General features: G+C 42.4%; 3 protein-coding genes across 18 annotated transcripts in view; all 3 read right to left on the bottom strand.

Annotated features, from left to right (window-relative positions):
• Positions 1-14,128, bottom strand: part of LOC139581378 (protocadherin alpha-C2-like) — a 208,163-nt gene that overhangs the window by 98,755 nt on the left and 95,280 nt on the right. The gene's annotated exons all lie outside the window — the stretch shown is intronic.
• Positions 258-3,126, bottom strand: LOC139580257 (protocadherin alpha-3-like). The gene is made up of 2 exons (XM_071408808.1): positions 586-3,126; positions 258-269 (listed from the first exon to the last, which is right to left on the bottom strand). The coding sequence occupies exons 1-2, from the start codon at positions 2,965-2,967 to the stop codon at positions 258-260; spliced, it is 2,394 nt and encodes a 797-aa protein (XP_071264909.1). The 5' UTR covers positions 2,968-3,126.
• Positions 7,208-10,982, bottom strand: LOC139580256 (protocadherin alpha-3-like). The gene is made up of 2 exons (XM_071408807.1): positions 8,454-10,982; positions 7,208-7,300 (listed from the first exon to the last, which is right to left on the bottom strand). Exons 1-2 carry the CDS (start codon positions 10,827-10,829, stop codon positions 7,208-7,210), a joined length of 2,469 nt encoding a protein of 822 aa, XP_071264908.1. The 5' UTR covers positions 10,830-10,982.

Genomic DNA, 14,128 nt, shown 5'->3' with positions numbered 1-14,128 from the left:
TATGGCCTGAGACCACCGTCTCTCTCTCGTCTTGCGTCTCTTTTTAACAAAGCCCCCAAAAATCTCCTCACTCTCTGAAACTGGGAGGGACCTCGAGACTCGAAATAATATCTCAATGCCACGGTCAACAGTGACGCCACGTGGGGAATGTACCAGCTTACAGCAACTCAGAAGATCCCAACACATTCCATGACACCCATCCAAACACAATAGAAGCATGACGACCATCACTTCTGAGCACGCATGTATGTGATGTTTCATATGAAAAGCTACAAAACATAGTCAGGGCAAAAAAAGCGTATCCAGTACATTACGTGAAACAACAGACAAAAGCAGGTAGCCAAGATGGTGATAGATTTCAGAACCATGGGCAGCGCCTATATGTCTATCTTGACAGCGAGAAAAAGAGTACGGCATTTTTCCAACTTGAACCGGCAGTAAGATGTCTATTATTTAATTGAACATGCAAATGAGATAGAGAAGAAAAGTTCAACTTCATCCAAAGACATTGAGAAACACAACAAAGCAACAACAAAGGCTAATTAAAGGATGGATTTCTGGGTTAGGTGAAACTATAGATCTTACCTCCTCTTTGTTGGGTAATGTCTGAGTCCTGTTAAACGTGTCATTTCCGTTAATACTGATCAGTTCTGCATCTGCAGGTGGATACGGAGCGGGGAAAACCACTACGTCACTCTTCAGTGTGTCTGAGCTGAAACACACGTCATGCTGCTGAGTAGATTTAGAGTAAGACCAGCTTCCGTCAGGGTGTGTGGTGATCACTGGGGCGCTGTACCTTCTGAAACTGTCCTCTGTCCTGTGGCATTTTACAGCTATTAAACTGATGAGGCTCAGTAAAAATATCACTGACACCGAGGAAATGGCGATCAGCAAATACAGGTTTAAATCAGAGAAGTTCTCCTCCTTTCTCGGCACATTTCTGAATTGAGTCTGGATTTCACCTGTACTTTCAACCACCACTACATCAATAGACACAGTCGCTGACAGTGAGGGTTCTCCGTTATCAGAAACCAACACGACCAACGGGTGAGTTTTCAGGTCATTGTCACTCATTCTCCTCTTAGTCCTCAGTTCCCCAGTGCTGGTTCCGATTCGGAAGAGGTTGGTTCCCTTGGGCTCAGAGATGTGATAAGAAAGCAGCGCATTGTAGCCAGAGTCGGCGTCTACAGCCCTGATCTTGGCCACAAAGTAGCCCGCTTCAGCAGAATAGGGAACGTTCTCAGCGTTAACGGAGCCGTGTTCAGAATAGGGAGCGAGAATCCCAGGACTGTTGTCATTCTCATCCAGGATAAAAACGTTCACAGTCACGTTGCTGCTGAGTGGAGGAACACCAGAGTCTGTGGCCTGAACTTTGAACTGGAAAGTTTGTATCTCCTCATAGTTAAAAGACTGCAGACTGATTATATCTCCAGTATCCGAGTTTATATTAACCATTGTAGACAGAGGTGGTAATTTGCTGTTACTCTCTAATAATGAGTAGGTCACTTGGCCATTTTCATTGACGTCAGAATCAAGTGCAGACACGGGTTTAATGACATCTACCGGACTGTTCTCTTTCACATAAACATTAATCACGGGTTCTGAGAAGTGAGGAGCGTTGTCATTCACATCAGAAACGTGTACAGTAATAACGCTGGTGCTGGAGAGAGGCGGGGTCCCTTCATCCGTAGCTGTGATGGTGACATTATACTGAGAAGCGCTTTCTCTGTCAAGAGGCCCATCGACCACTAACGAATAATAGTTTTTGTAGTTTGTCTCTAATTTAAAAGGGACCTTATTCTTGACCTCACATTGAACCGCCCCATTTTTGCCACCATCTTTATCGAGGACGGACACGAGAGCAATAGCAGTGCCCATCTTGGCGTTCTCCTTCACTGTGTCTAAGAGTGAAGTCACAGTGAGCTCAGGGGCATTGTCGTTGAGGTCCACCACCTCTACCAACACTTTACAGTGAGCTGCCATCGGGGGCTGGCCTCTGTCACTCGCCTGCGCATGAATCTCAAAAGCAGGACTTTCCTCAAAATCAACCGTGCCTTTAACTGTGATTGTTCCCGTTTTAGAATCGATTTGAAAACTATCTAATACATGATCTTGACCTTTAGTTCTAAGGGAGTACACTATTTCACTGTTTGTCCCCTCATCGATATCCTTTGCATTCACATTTATTACTGTTGTTCCTATGGGTACGTTCTCGAAAACACGAGTCTTATACAAAGAGCTACTGAATATGGGACGGTTATCATTAATATCTAAAACATTTATTTTTATTTCTGACGTGTCAGACTTCGATGGATTTCCTCCATCAACAGCGGTCAGTGTGAGCTGAATAACGGGCTGTTTCTCTCGGTCTAAAGCATTCTGCAGCACTAACTCAGCAGACACACGCTCTCCTCCTTTGTGAATATCAAGAGAGAAATATTCATTAGGACTAAGCTTGTATGTGCTAACAGTATTCTTTCCAACATCGACATCAGACGCTTCTAAAAGAGAGAATTTCGCTCCCGGTAATGTACTCTCAGCAATGTCCATACTTTGTGATTTTTCTGCAAAAGACGGAGCATTATCATTAACATCTAAAATAGTGATTTCTAAACGGTAAAGCTTCAACGGACTGTTTATAACGGCCTCTACACTGACGGTACATTTCGGAGCCTTCACACAGAGCTCTTCTCTGTCTATTCTCTCATTCACATAGAGAACACCAGTCTTTAGATTTACCACGAAATACTTTCTCTTGGACCCGGTGACAATCTGAAACATACGCGACTCCAAATCCAGGACATTGAGGTTTAGATCCTTAGCGATATTTCCCACAGAAGTCCCCGGGTTGACCTCCTCTGAGACGGAGTAGGAGAGCTGCCCAGACACCGCTTCCCGGGAACACTCCAGCAGCACAAGCACTACATACGTCACAACAGAGCTCCTTCTGTTCGGTAAAAACATCATTCCATCGAACGTGTGCCGAGCATTGATCCAACAATAGAAATATCAGCAAAAAAATCAAAGCACAAAAAATATGTCTCAAATCCAGCTGAATTACAACATGGTAAATGTTTTGGCCTCCAACCACCGTCTCTCTCGTCTTGCTTCTTTTTGTAACAAAGCCCCGTGAAATCTCCTCACCCTGTGAAACTGGGAGGGGACTCGAAACTAGAATGCAATATCTCAATGCCATGGTCAACAGTGACGCTACGTGGTAATATTTAAGCGTACACCACATTAGAAAGCCACATTATTCAATGACATCCATACACAAAGAAGCATTATGGGACCAATATAGCCTAATTGTATTGCAAGATTTACTGAAAATAACGAGACGAAACCAAGTTAAGAGGGGTATTTTACGAAGCAGGTTTGAGGAGTTGGCAAGGTAACTTTGGTCAACTGTGAGTTAAATTTGGGATAGCCGGTCATCCGAATGTGGCTCACCTTTTAGCCAGGTACATTTATATGGCAACGAATTATTCAGAACTAACGTGCTCCGGGGCAGGCTAACTAACGGCTAACTCCACTTCCCCTGAATGAAATGACTGAGCCGCGAGTCAAGGACCATTAAATCAGATTCCCGCTCTGGCAAAGATTGCGTCATCATCCCCTTCTTTGAGGAAGACAACGTATTAAATATTTTATTAACCAAATGTATTTTTTTCTGTGTTAAAAAATAGTAATGTTAAAATATATAACTTTACACATTTAGTAATGACATAATGGATTTTAAACTTCACGCACACTAACCACGTTCCATCCAACCATTTCATTACATTACTCATTGTGAAGGAGAAGTCCAGTAGCAACACGACTCGGGCTGGTTCGCAGAGCAGCCCTCTACAAGATCGTAACTAGACTGATCATCAACCATCTCCCTGGCCACTTTCCCCTGATCAAGCCATGAACTGTCCCTCTCCATATTTGGAGGATGCATGCACTCAAATACTTGGCCTCTATTGGTTGACCTAGCTATGGCTAGGCTACTCATGATGTTGAATTGCTTGATTTTTTTTTGCTTTTGAAGCGCTTTGAGATTCTTCAAATATATACAAAAAGTATTTCAGCAGATTTCGTGCGTTTTTGTGTGGCTTAATTCGTGTGAAAAGACACACATTTTGTGAGACTTAATTCGTAATAAAATACACATTTTTGTGCGACTTCATTCATAGAAAAATCCATTTTTTGGGGCAAACTTCAGTTCAATCTTTGAAAGTTTTTGGTGCAATGCATTTTGTTCGACACTAAATCTGCTAAAATACTTTTTTGTACATATTTACAGGAATTGACTTTGAGATTGTCACCATGAGACACCAGGAAAATTGGTCTTCTCACAAAATCGTCTGTAGCGTCCGAACAGTTTGGCCTAAAAACTATTATGACCCATCTATGGAAAGATGAAACTCTCACGAACATGGTGATGCTCTATGTCCTCCACAAGTGTAGGAGACTAGTCTGAAGTCGGTATAGCCGATCTGCCAACTTCTGTCTGTAGCGTCTGAACTATTTGGGCTACAAACTAACATACTCCTCTATGCAAAGGTGAGACTCATGAACACTACATGTCGGTTATTTTGCTCTAGGACAACCATAGGCCTCACAATACTCGTCTTAAGGTCCCCGGTACCAGTTGTAAAAAGTAATAGAAGTACAGTACCAGTCAAAAGTTTGGACACACCTACTCATTCAAGGATTTTTCTTAATTTTGACTATTTTCTACATTGTAGAATAATAGTGAAGACATCAAACATATGAAATGAAACATATGGAATCATGAAGTACCAAAAAAGTGTTCATCAAATCAAAATATATTTTACATTTTTGTTTCTTCAAAGTAGCCACACTTCGCCTTGATGACAGCTTTCCTCACTCATAGCATTCTCTCAACCAGCTTCATGAGGAATGCTTTCCAACAGTCCTGAAGGAGTTCCCACATATGCTGAGCACTTGTTGGCTGCTTTTCCTTCACTCTGCGGTCCAACTCATCCCAAACCATCTCAATTCAATTGAGTTTGGGTGATTGTGGAGGCCAGGTCATCTGATGCAGCACTCCATCACTCTCCTAGGTCAAATAACCCTTACACAGCCTGGAGTTGGGTTTTGGGTCATTGTCCTGTTGAATAACAAATTATAGTCCCACTAAGCACAAACCAGATGGGATGGCGTATTGCTGCAGAATGCTGTGGAAGCCATGCTGGTTAAAACCTCTTATGGCTGGGGGGCAGTATTGAGTAGCTTGGATGAATAAGGTGCCCAGAGTAAACTGCCTGCTACTCGTGCCCAGAAGCTAAGATATGCATATTATCAGTAGATTTTGATAGAAAACACTCTGAAGTTACTAAAACTGTTTGAATGATGTCTGTGAGTATAACAGAACTCAAATGGCAGGCAAAAACCTGAGAAAAAATCCAACCAGGAAGAGGGAAATCTGAGGTTTGTAGTTTTTCAACTCTTTGCCTATACAAGATACAGTGTAAATTTGGTCCGATTGCCCTTCCTAAGGCTTCCACTAGATGTCAACAGTCTTTAAAACCTTGTTTGAGGCTTCTACTGTGAAGGGGGAGAGAATGAGAGCTGTTTCAACCAGAGGTCTGGCAGAGTGCCATGAGCTCATTCTTGCACGCACCCGTGAGAGTTAGCTGCGTTCCATTGCATTTCTAAAGACAAAGGAATTCTCCGGTTGAAACATTATTGAAGATGTATGTTAAAAACATCCTAAAGATTGATTCTATACTTCGTTTGACATGTTTCTACGAACTGTAATATGACTTTTCATCTGAACTTTTGCCTGGACCTGCCCGCGCGTCTGAGTTTAGATTGTGTACTGAACGCGCAAACCAAAATAAGTTATTTGGACATAGGATGAGGGACTTTATGGAACAAATCAAACATTTATTGTGGAACTGGGATTCCTGGGAGTGCATTCTGATGAAGATCATCAAAGGTAAGTGAATATTTATAATGCTATTTCGGACTTATGTTGACTCCAACATGGCAGATATCTTTTTGGGTTGTGTTGGTCTCTGAGCGCCGTACTCAGATTACTGCATGGTTTGCTTTTTCCGTAAAGTTTTTTTGAAATCTGACACAGCGGTTGCATTAAGGAGAAGTATATATTTAAATCTGTGAATAACACTTGTATCTTTTATCAATGTTTATTATGAGTATTTCTATAAATTGATGTGGCTCCGTGCAAATTCACGGGATGTTTTGGAGGCAAAGCCAAATATAAACTGAGGTTTTTGGATATAAATATGAACTTGATCGAACAAAACATACATGTATTGTGTAACATGTTGTCCCGGGAGTGTCATCTGATGAAAAATATCAAAGGTTAGTGATTCATTTTATCTCTATTTCTGCTTTTTGTGACTCCTCTCTTTGGTTGGAAAATTGCTGTATGCTTTCTGTGACTAGTTGCTGACCTAACATAATGATATGTTCTGCTTTCGCCTAAAAGCTTTTTTGAAATCGGACACTGTGGTTGGATAAACGAGAATTTTATCTTTAAAATGGTGTCTAATACTTGTATGTTTGAGAAATTTGAATTATGAGATTTCTGTTGTTTTAATTTGGCGCACTGCACTTCCACGGGCTGTTGTCATATCGATCCCGTTAGCGGGATTTCAGCCGTAAGAAGTTTTCAGTTTGCCTTGAATTCTAAATAAATCACTGACAGTGTCACCAGCAAAGCTCCCCCACACCATCACACCTCCTCTTCCATGCTTCACCGTGGGAACCACACATGCAGAGATCATCCATTCACCTACTCTGTGTCTCACAAAGACACGGCGGTTGGAACCTAAAATTTCAAATCTAGACTCATCAGACCAAAGGACAGATTTCCACCTGTCTAATTTTCATTGCTCGTGTTTCTTGGCCCAAGCAAGTCTTTTTTTCTAATTGGTGTCCTTTAGTAGTGGTTTCTTTGCAGCAATTCGACCATGAAGGCTTAATTCACTCAGTCGCCTCTGAACAGTAATGTTGAGATGTGTCTGTTACTTCAACTCTGTGAAGCATTTATTTGGGCTGCAATATCTGAGGTACAGTTAACTCTAATTAACTTATCCTCTGCAGCAGCGGTAACTCTGGGTCTTCCTTTCCTGTGGGAAAGAGCCTCATGAGAGCCAGTTTCATCATAGCGCTTGATGGTTTTTGCAACTGAACTTGCATAAACTTTCAAAGATTTTGAAATTTGGCCTCACGTGTGGTGCAGGCATCTAAGACACTGCATCGCAGTGCTAGCTGTGCCATTAGAGATTCTGGGTTTGGGTCCAGGCTCTGTCGCAGCCGGCTGCGACCGGGAGACCCATGGGGCGGTGCACAATTGGCCTAGTGTCGTCGGGGTTAGGGGAGGGTTTGTCCTATCATGCACTATCGACTCCTGTAGCGTGCTGGGCACAGTGCATGCTGACACGGTCCCCAGGTGTACGGTGTTTCCTCCGACACATTGGTGTGGCTGGCATCCGAGCTAAGTGGGCATTGTGTCAAGAAGCAGTGTGGCTTGGTTGGGTTGTGTATCGGAGGACGCACGACTCTCGACCTTTGCCTCTCTCGAGTATGTACGGGAGTTGCTGCGATGAGAAAAGACTAACTACCAATTGGATACCACGAAAATGGTGTAAAAAAAAATATATGTTTTTTGTTTGTTTATATTAAGCATTGACTGACCTTCATGTCTTAAAGTAATTGATGGACTGTCGTTTATCTTTGCTTAGTTGAGCTGTTCTTGGCATAATATGAACTTGGTCTTTTACCAAATAGGGCTATCTTTTGTTGTCACAACACAACTGATTGGCTCAAACGCATTAAGAAGGAAAGAAATTCCACAAATTAACTTTTAACAAGGAACACCTGTTAATTGAAATGCATTCCAGGTGACTACCTCATGAAGCTGGTTGAGAGAATGCCAAGAGTGTGCAAAGCTGTCATCAAGGCAAATTGATGTTTCACCATTGTCTCAATGAAGAGTTCTGCGTTCGATTAGCCTTGTGCGATATGCACGCGCAGTTACAAGCCTGCTACAATTAGCGGCAGGCAGACCAGCAATATCCACCGTTTTAGTACGGATGAAGCCTGAGCGGGAATGTGAAGCTTACTGAATATGGTTAGCTTTAGAAAACCCAGATTACATCTAGCTTGCTTCATAGGATACCCCTCAGCTCTTCTGCTAAATTATAGTTCCGACAACCTGCAATAGAGGGTGAATCGTTTCAGCACCATGGACAGCGCGTCCAAGTTTCTCTTCAATGTGGTAAAATAGCAAGCAAGTTTAACATCTTAAATAGGCAGTGATATGTCTATAATTTCACTGTTCATTCAAATGAGATAATGAGGCAAATAACAAAGTTAACCAAAAACAGTCAAAATCAAAACAAAGCGACAAAGACATGTTTAGGAAAGGATAGAAGGAAAACGAACTGCTGTGTTAAAACTACAGTTCTTACCTCCTCTTTGTTGGGTAATGTCTGAGTCCTGTTAAACGTGTCATTTCCGTTAATACTGATCAGTTCTGCATCTGCAGGTGGATACGGAGCGGGGAAAACCACTACGTCACTCTTCAGTGTGTCTGAACTGTAACACACGTCATACTGCTGAGTAGATTTAGAGTAAGACCAGCTTCCGTCAGGGTGTGTGGTGATCACTGGGGCGCTGTACCTTCTGAAACTGTCCTCTGTCCTGTGGCATTTTACTGCTATTAAACTGATGAGGCTCAGTAAAAATATCACTGACACCGAGGCAATGGCGATCAACAAATACAGGTTCAAATCAGAGAAGTTCTCCTCCTTTCTCGGCACATTTCTGAATTGAGTCTGGATTTCACCTGTACTTTCAACCACCACTACATCAATAGACACAGTCGCTGACAGTGAGGGTTCTCCGTTATCAGAAACCAACACGACCAACGGGTGAGTTTTCAGGTCATTGTCACTCATTCTCCTCTTAGTCCTCAGTTCCCCGGTGCTGGTTCCGATTCGGAAGAGGTTGGTTCCCTTGGGCTCAGAGATGTGATAAGAAAGCAGCGCATTGTAGCCAGAGTCGGCGTCTACAGCCCTGATCTTGGCCACAAAGTAGCCCGCTTCAGCAGAATAGGGAACGTTCTCAGTGTTAACGGAGCCGTGTTCAGAATAGGGCGCGAGAATCCCAGGACTGTTGTCATTCTCATCCAGGATAAAAACGTTCACAGTCACGTTGCTGCTGAGTGGAGGAACACCAGAGTCTGTGGCCTGAACTTTAAACTGGAAAGTTTGTATCTCCTCATAGTTAAAAGACTGCAGACTGATTATATCTCCAGTATCCGAGTTTATATTTACAGATGATGATATTGGAACACTTGTATTTAATAACGAATACGTCATCTTTGCATTTTCATCTGAATCTGGGTCAAAGGCAGACATCGTATAAATGACGTCTCCTACCGGACTGTTCTCTTTCACATAAACATTAGCCACGGGTTCTGAGAAGCGAGGAGCGTTGTCATTCACATCAGAAACGTGTACAGTAATAACGCTGGTGCTGGAGAGAGGCGGGGTCCCTTCATCCGTAGCTGTGATGGTGACATTATACTGAGAAGCACTCTCCCTGTCAAGAGGCCCGTCGACCACTAACGAATAATAGTTTTTATAGTTTGTCTCCAGTTTAAATGGAACTTTATTCACAATATCACAATTCACTATTCCATTTTTGCCACCATCTTTATCGAGGACAGACACGAGAGCAATAGCAGTGCCCATCTTGGCGTTCTCGTTCACTGTGTCTAAGAGTGACGTCACAGTGAGCTCAGGGGCATTGTCGTTGAGGTCCACCACCTCTACCAACACTTTACAGTGAGCTGCCATCGGGGGCTGGCCTCTGTCACTCACTTCTGCACGGATCTCAAAGGCAGGACTTTCTTCGAAATCTATATGCCCTTTAACTGTTATTGTTCCCGTTTTAGAATCGATTTGAAATCTATCTAATATATGATCTTGGCCTTTACTTCTGAGCGAATACACCATTTCACTGTTCATGCCTTCATCGACATCAGACGCATTCAGAATGATTACTGTTGTCCCTATTGCCACGTTCTCGAAAAGTCGAGTCTTATACAACGAGATACTAAAAACCGGAGCGTTATCATTGATGTCCAAAACATTAACTACAATCTCTGATGTGGCCGACCTCGGTGGGTTGCCACCATCAATGACGGTCAGTGTGAGCTTTATAACAGACTGTTTCTCTCGGTCTAAAGCTTTCTGCAGCACTAAGTCAGCAGACACACTTTCTCCTCCTTTGTGTATATCAAGAGCGAAGTATTCATTAGGGCTAAGCATGTATGTACTAACAGTATTCTTACCCACATCCGCATCATTTGCCTCTGCTAGGGCGAATCTCAAGCCAGGTAAAATATTCTCTGCTATATTGATACTTTGTGATTTTTCAATAAACGACGGAGCATTATCATTAACATCTAAAATAGTGATTTCTAGACGGTAAAGCTTCAACGGACTGTTTATAACGGCCTCTACACTGACGGTACATTTCGGAGCCTTCACACAGAGCTCTTCTCTGTCTATTCTCTCATTCACATAGAGAACACCAGTCTTTAGATCTACCTCGAAATACTTTCTCTTGGACCCGGTGACAATCTGAAACATACGCGACTCCAAATCGAGAACATTGAGGTTTAGATCCTTAGCGATATTTCCCACAGAAGTCCCCGGGTTGACCTCCTCTGAGACGGAGTAGGAGAGCTGCCCAGACACCGCTTCCCGGGAACACTCCAGCAGCACAAGCACTACATACGTCACAACAGAGCTCCTTCTTTTCGGTAAAAACATCATTCCATCGAACGTGAGCCACGTATAGATCCGAAGAGATGAAATTACATTTAAAACAATCAAGATTTTGAAGAAGTTATTTGTCAAATTCGGATGCAATTGTAGAAGGTAGAAACAGACTGATCTAGATGCCGACTGTTCGCTCTCTCGTCCTGCGTCTCTTTGTAACAATGCAGCAAGACATGTCCTCACCCAGTGAAGGCGGGATGGGCCTCTTAACGCCCGAGACCATTTCTCACACTAACGGTCAACAGTGACGCCAAGTGGTGAAAAATGAGACATACTCCAATCATGCAGCATAGAAATGCAATTGCCTGCAAAACCAGCATATACGGTGTATTATGCATGTTCCACCAGATAGCACGAATCCAATAATCAAATCTAAACCCTTAACAACACTGAACGTGAATTTCTGAAAATGGGGTGTATCTTGTAGGCAAAATGTAGTTCTAGCTTTCAGCACCATGGACAGCACTGGCAGCCTATGCAGTTAAAAACTCAGTCAGGTTGCTGGGAAAAACATATATCATTGTGTGTGTGTGTGTGCGTGTGTGTGTGTGTGTGTGTGTGTGTGTGTGTGTGTGTGTGTGTGTGTGTGTGTGTGTGTGTGTGTGTGTGTGTGTGTGTGTGTGTGTGTGTGTGTGTGTGTGTGTGTGTGTTCGCATAATCGTCAATAATAGTAATTCAGAGTTACTGTATGTAGGCCATGATAATGAGTAATACACTCCAACCAACAGCAGGCATCAAACCCTTACGAATGACTTAAGTATATTTCTATCTCTCCATCTCCTTCATCAAACCCTTATGAATGACTTAAGTATATTTATATCTCTCTATCTCCTTCATCAAACCCTTATGAATGAAAAAGTCTCCTTCCATCTCTCTATCTCTTTCCCCTCTTCCATCCCCCTCTCAGGAGTGTAAGCCTGAAGTAGGAAGGTGTGGTGACACCTATCTATCTATCTATCTACATTCCCAGTGACAACTATTCCATTTCTACCCAATATAGCCAGTAAGGCACCTTGGCTTGCTATTAATGGAAGGCTGACCATAACTTACTGTTACAGCATTACTAGTGATCTGTAATACTGTAGGGTGCATAGGCACAACACTGTATGTGTCTAACTAAGAACATGTACAGTAGCAGTCAAAAGTTAGGACACACCTACACATTCCAGGGTTTTTCTTTATTTGTACTATTTTCTATGTTGTAGAATAATAGTGGAAAAATCTAAACTATGAAATAACACATATGGAATCATGTAGTAACCAAAAAAGTGTTAAACAAATCAAAATATATTTTAGATTCTTCAAAGTAAACACCCCTTGCCTTGATGACAGCTTTGCACACTCTTGGCATTCTCTCAACCAGCTTCATGAGGTAGTCACCTGGAATGCATTTTAATTAACAAATGTGCCTTGTTAAAAGTGAATTTGTGTAATTTATTTCCATCTTAATGCGTTTGAGCCAGTTAGTTGTGTTGTGACAAGGTAGGGGTGGGAAACAGAAGATAGCCCTATTTGGTAAAAGACCAAGTCCATATTATGGCAAGAACAGCTCGAAAAAGCAAAGAGAAACAACAGTTAATCATTACTTTAAGACATGAAGGTCAGTCAATCCGGAAAATTCCAAGAACTTTGAAAGTTTCTTCAAGTGCAGTCGCAAAAACCATCAATTCCTGGGTCTTCCAGGAATGGAAGACCCAGAGTTACCTCTGCTGCAGAGGATCAGTTCATTGGAGTTACCAGCCTCAGAAATTGCAGCCCAAATAAATGCTTCAAAGAGTTCAAGTAACAGACACATCTCAACATCAACTGTTCAGAGGAGACTGTGTGAATCAGGCCTTCATGGTTGAAATGCTGCAAAGAAACCATAACTAAAGGACACCATTAAGAAAAAGAGACTTGCTTGGGCCAAGAAACACGAGCAATGGACATTAGACTGGTGGAAATCTGTCCTTTGGTCTGATGAGTCCAAATTTGAGATTTTATGTTTCAACCGCCATGTCTTTGCGAGACGCAGAGTAGGTGAATGGATGATCTCCACATGTGTGGTTCCCACGGTGAAGAATGGAGGAGGAGGTGTGATGGTGCTTTGCTGGTGACACTGTCAGTGATTTATTTAGAATTCAAGGCACATTTGACCAGCATGGCTACTGCAGCATTCTGCAGCAATACGCCATCCCATCTGGATTGTGTTTTGTTGGACTACCATTTGTTTTTCAACAGGACAATGACACAACACTCCCTGGCTGTGTAAGGGCTATTTGACCAAGAAGGAGAGTGATGGAATGCTGCATCACATGACCTGGCCTCCACAATAACCTGTCCTCAATCCAATTGAGATGGTTTGCGATGAGTTGGACTGCAGAGTGAAGGAAAAGTAGCCAACAAGTGCTCAACAAATGTGGGAACTCCTTCAAGACTGTTGGAAAAGCATTCCAGGTGAAGCTGGTTGAGAGAATGCCAAGAGCGTGCAAAGCTGTCATCAAGGCAAAGGGTGGCTACTTTAAATCATCTCAAATATAAAATATATTTCGATTTGTTTAACACTTTTTTGGTTACTACATGATTCCATATGTTTTTTTTCATAGTTTTGATGTCTTCACTATTATTCTACAATGTAGAAAACAGTAAAACATAAAGAAAAACCTTTGAATGAGTAGGTGTGTTTTGACTGGTACTGTATGTCAGTATACCAGGGAGGAACATTCGAAAAATAGACAACCCCCTCATACCTCTCTTTACCCCTCTTGCGCCCCCTCTCCATCGCTTTCTCTCTCTAAATATATCACACACACACAGACAGACACAGACACAGACACAGACACAGACAAGCTGATGAGCATAACAGTGCCACATTGTTTTCCTGCTCATTGATGCAGGACCGGTTGTGCTCTGCTCTATCAACACATTTCTGGGTATTTTTTTTTTTTTTTTTGTATGTTACCCTGTATCTCCACAGAGACAGTGGTTAGGAGTTTACGGACGTTTGGTTGTGTATAATCCCAGGATTAGGCCCTGGGTGCAGAGGCTCCAGTCCCATTTCCATTCAGTTGGAAACATGAAAGATGATTTGAAATATTAATCATCATCATATTCTGAAGTCCTAATCTTCTTCTCCCTATGCCCAATAGAAATAATAACTAGGCAGGTCTGACCCCATCAGAGGATTTCTAGGTCACAATAGGAGAGACCAGAGCAGATACATAACAGTATGGGCCTACATGCACAAGAATGAGTCATTCATGCACGTACGTACTGCTCTCTCTGTTATACACAGACACACACACACATAAGGG

The sequence above is a fragment of the Salvelinus alpinus genome, chromosome 7, assembly GCF_045679555.1.
Source record: "Salvelinus alpinus chromosome 7, SLU_Salpinus.1, whole genome shotgun sequence".
Classification (NCBI taxonomy): Eukaryota; Metazoa; Chordata; class Actinopteri; order Salmoniformes; family Salmonidae; genus Salvelinus; species Salvelinus alpinus.
This window is presented reverse-complemented; position numbering and strand designations above follow the sequence as displayed.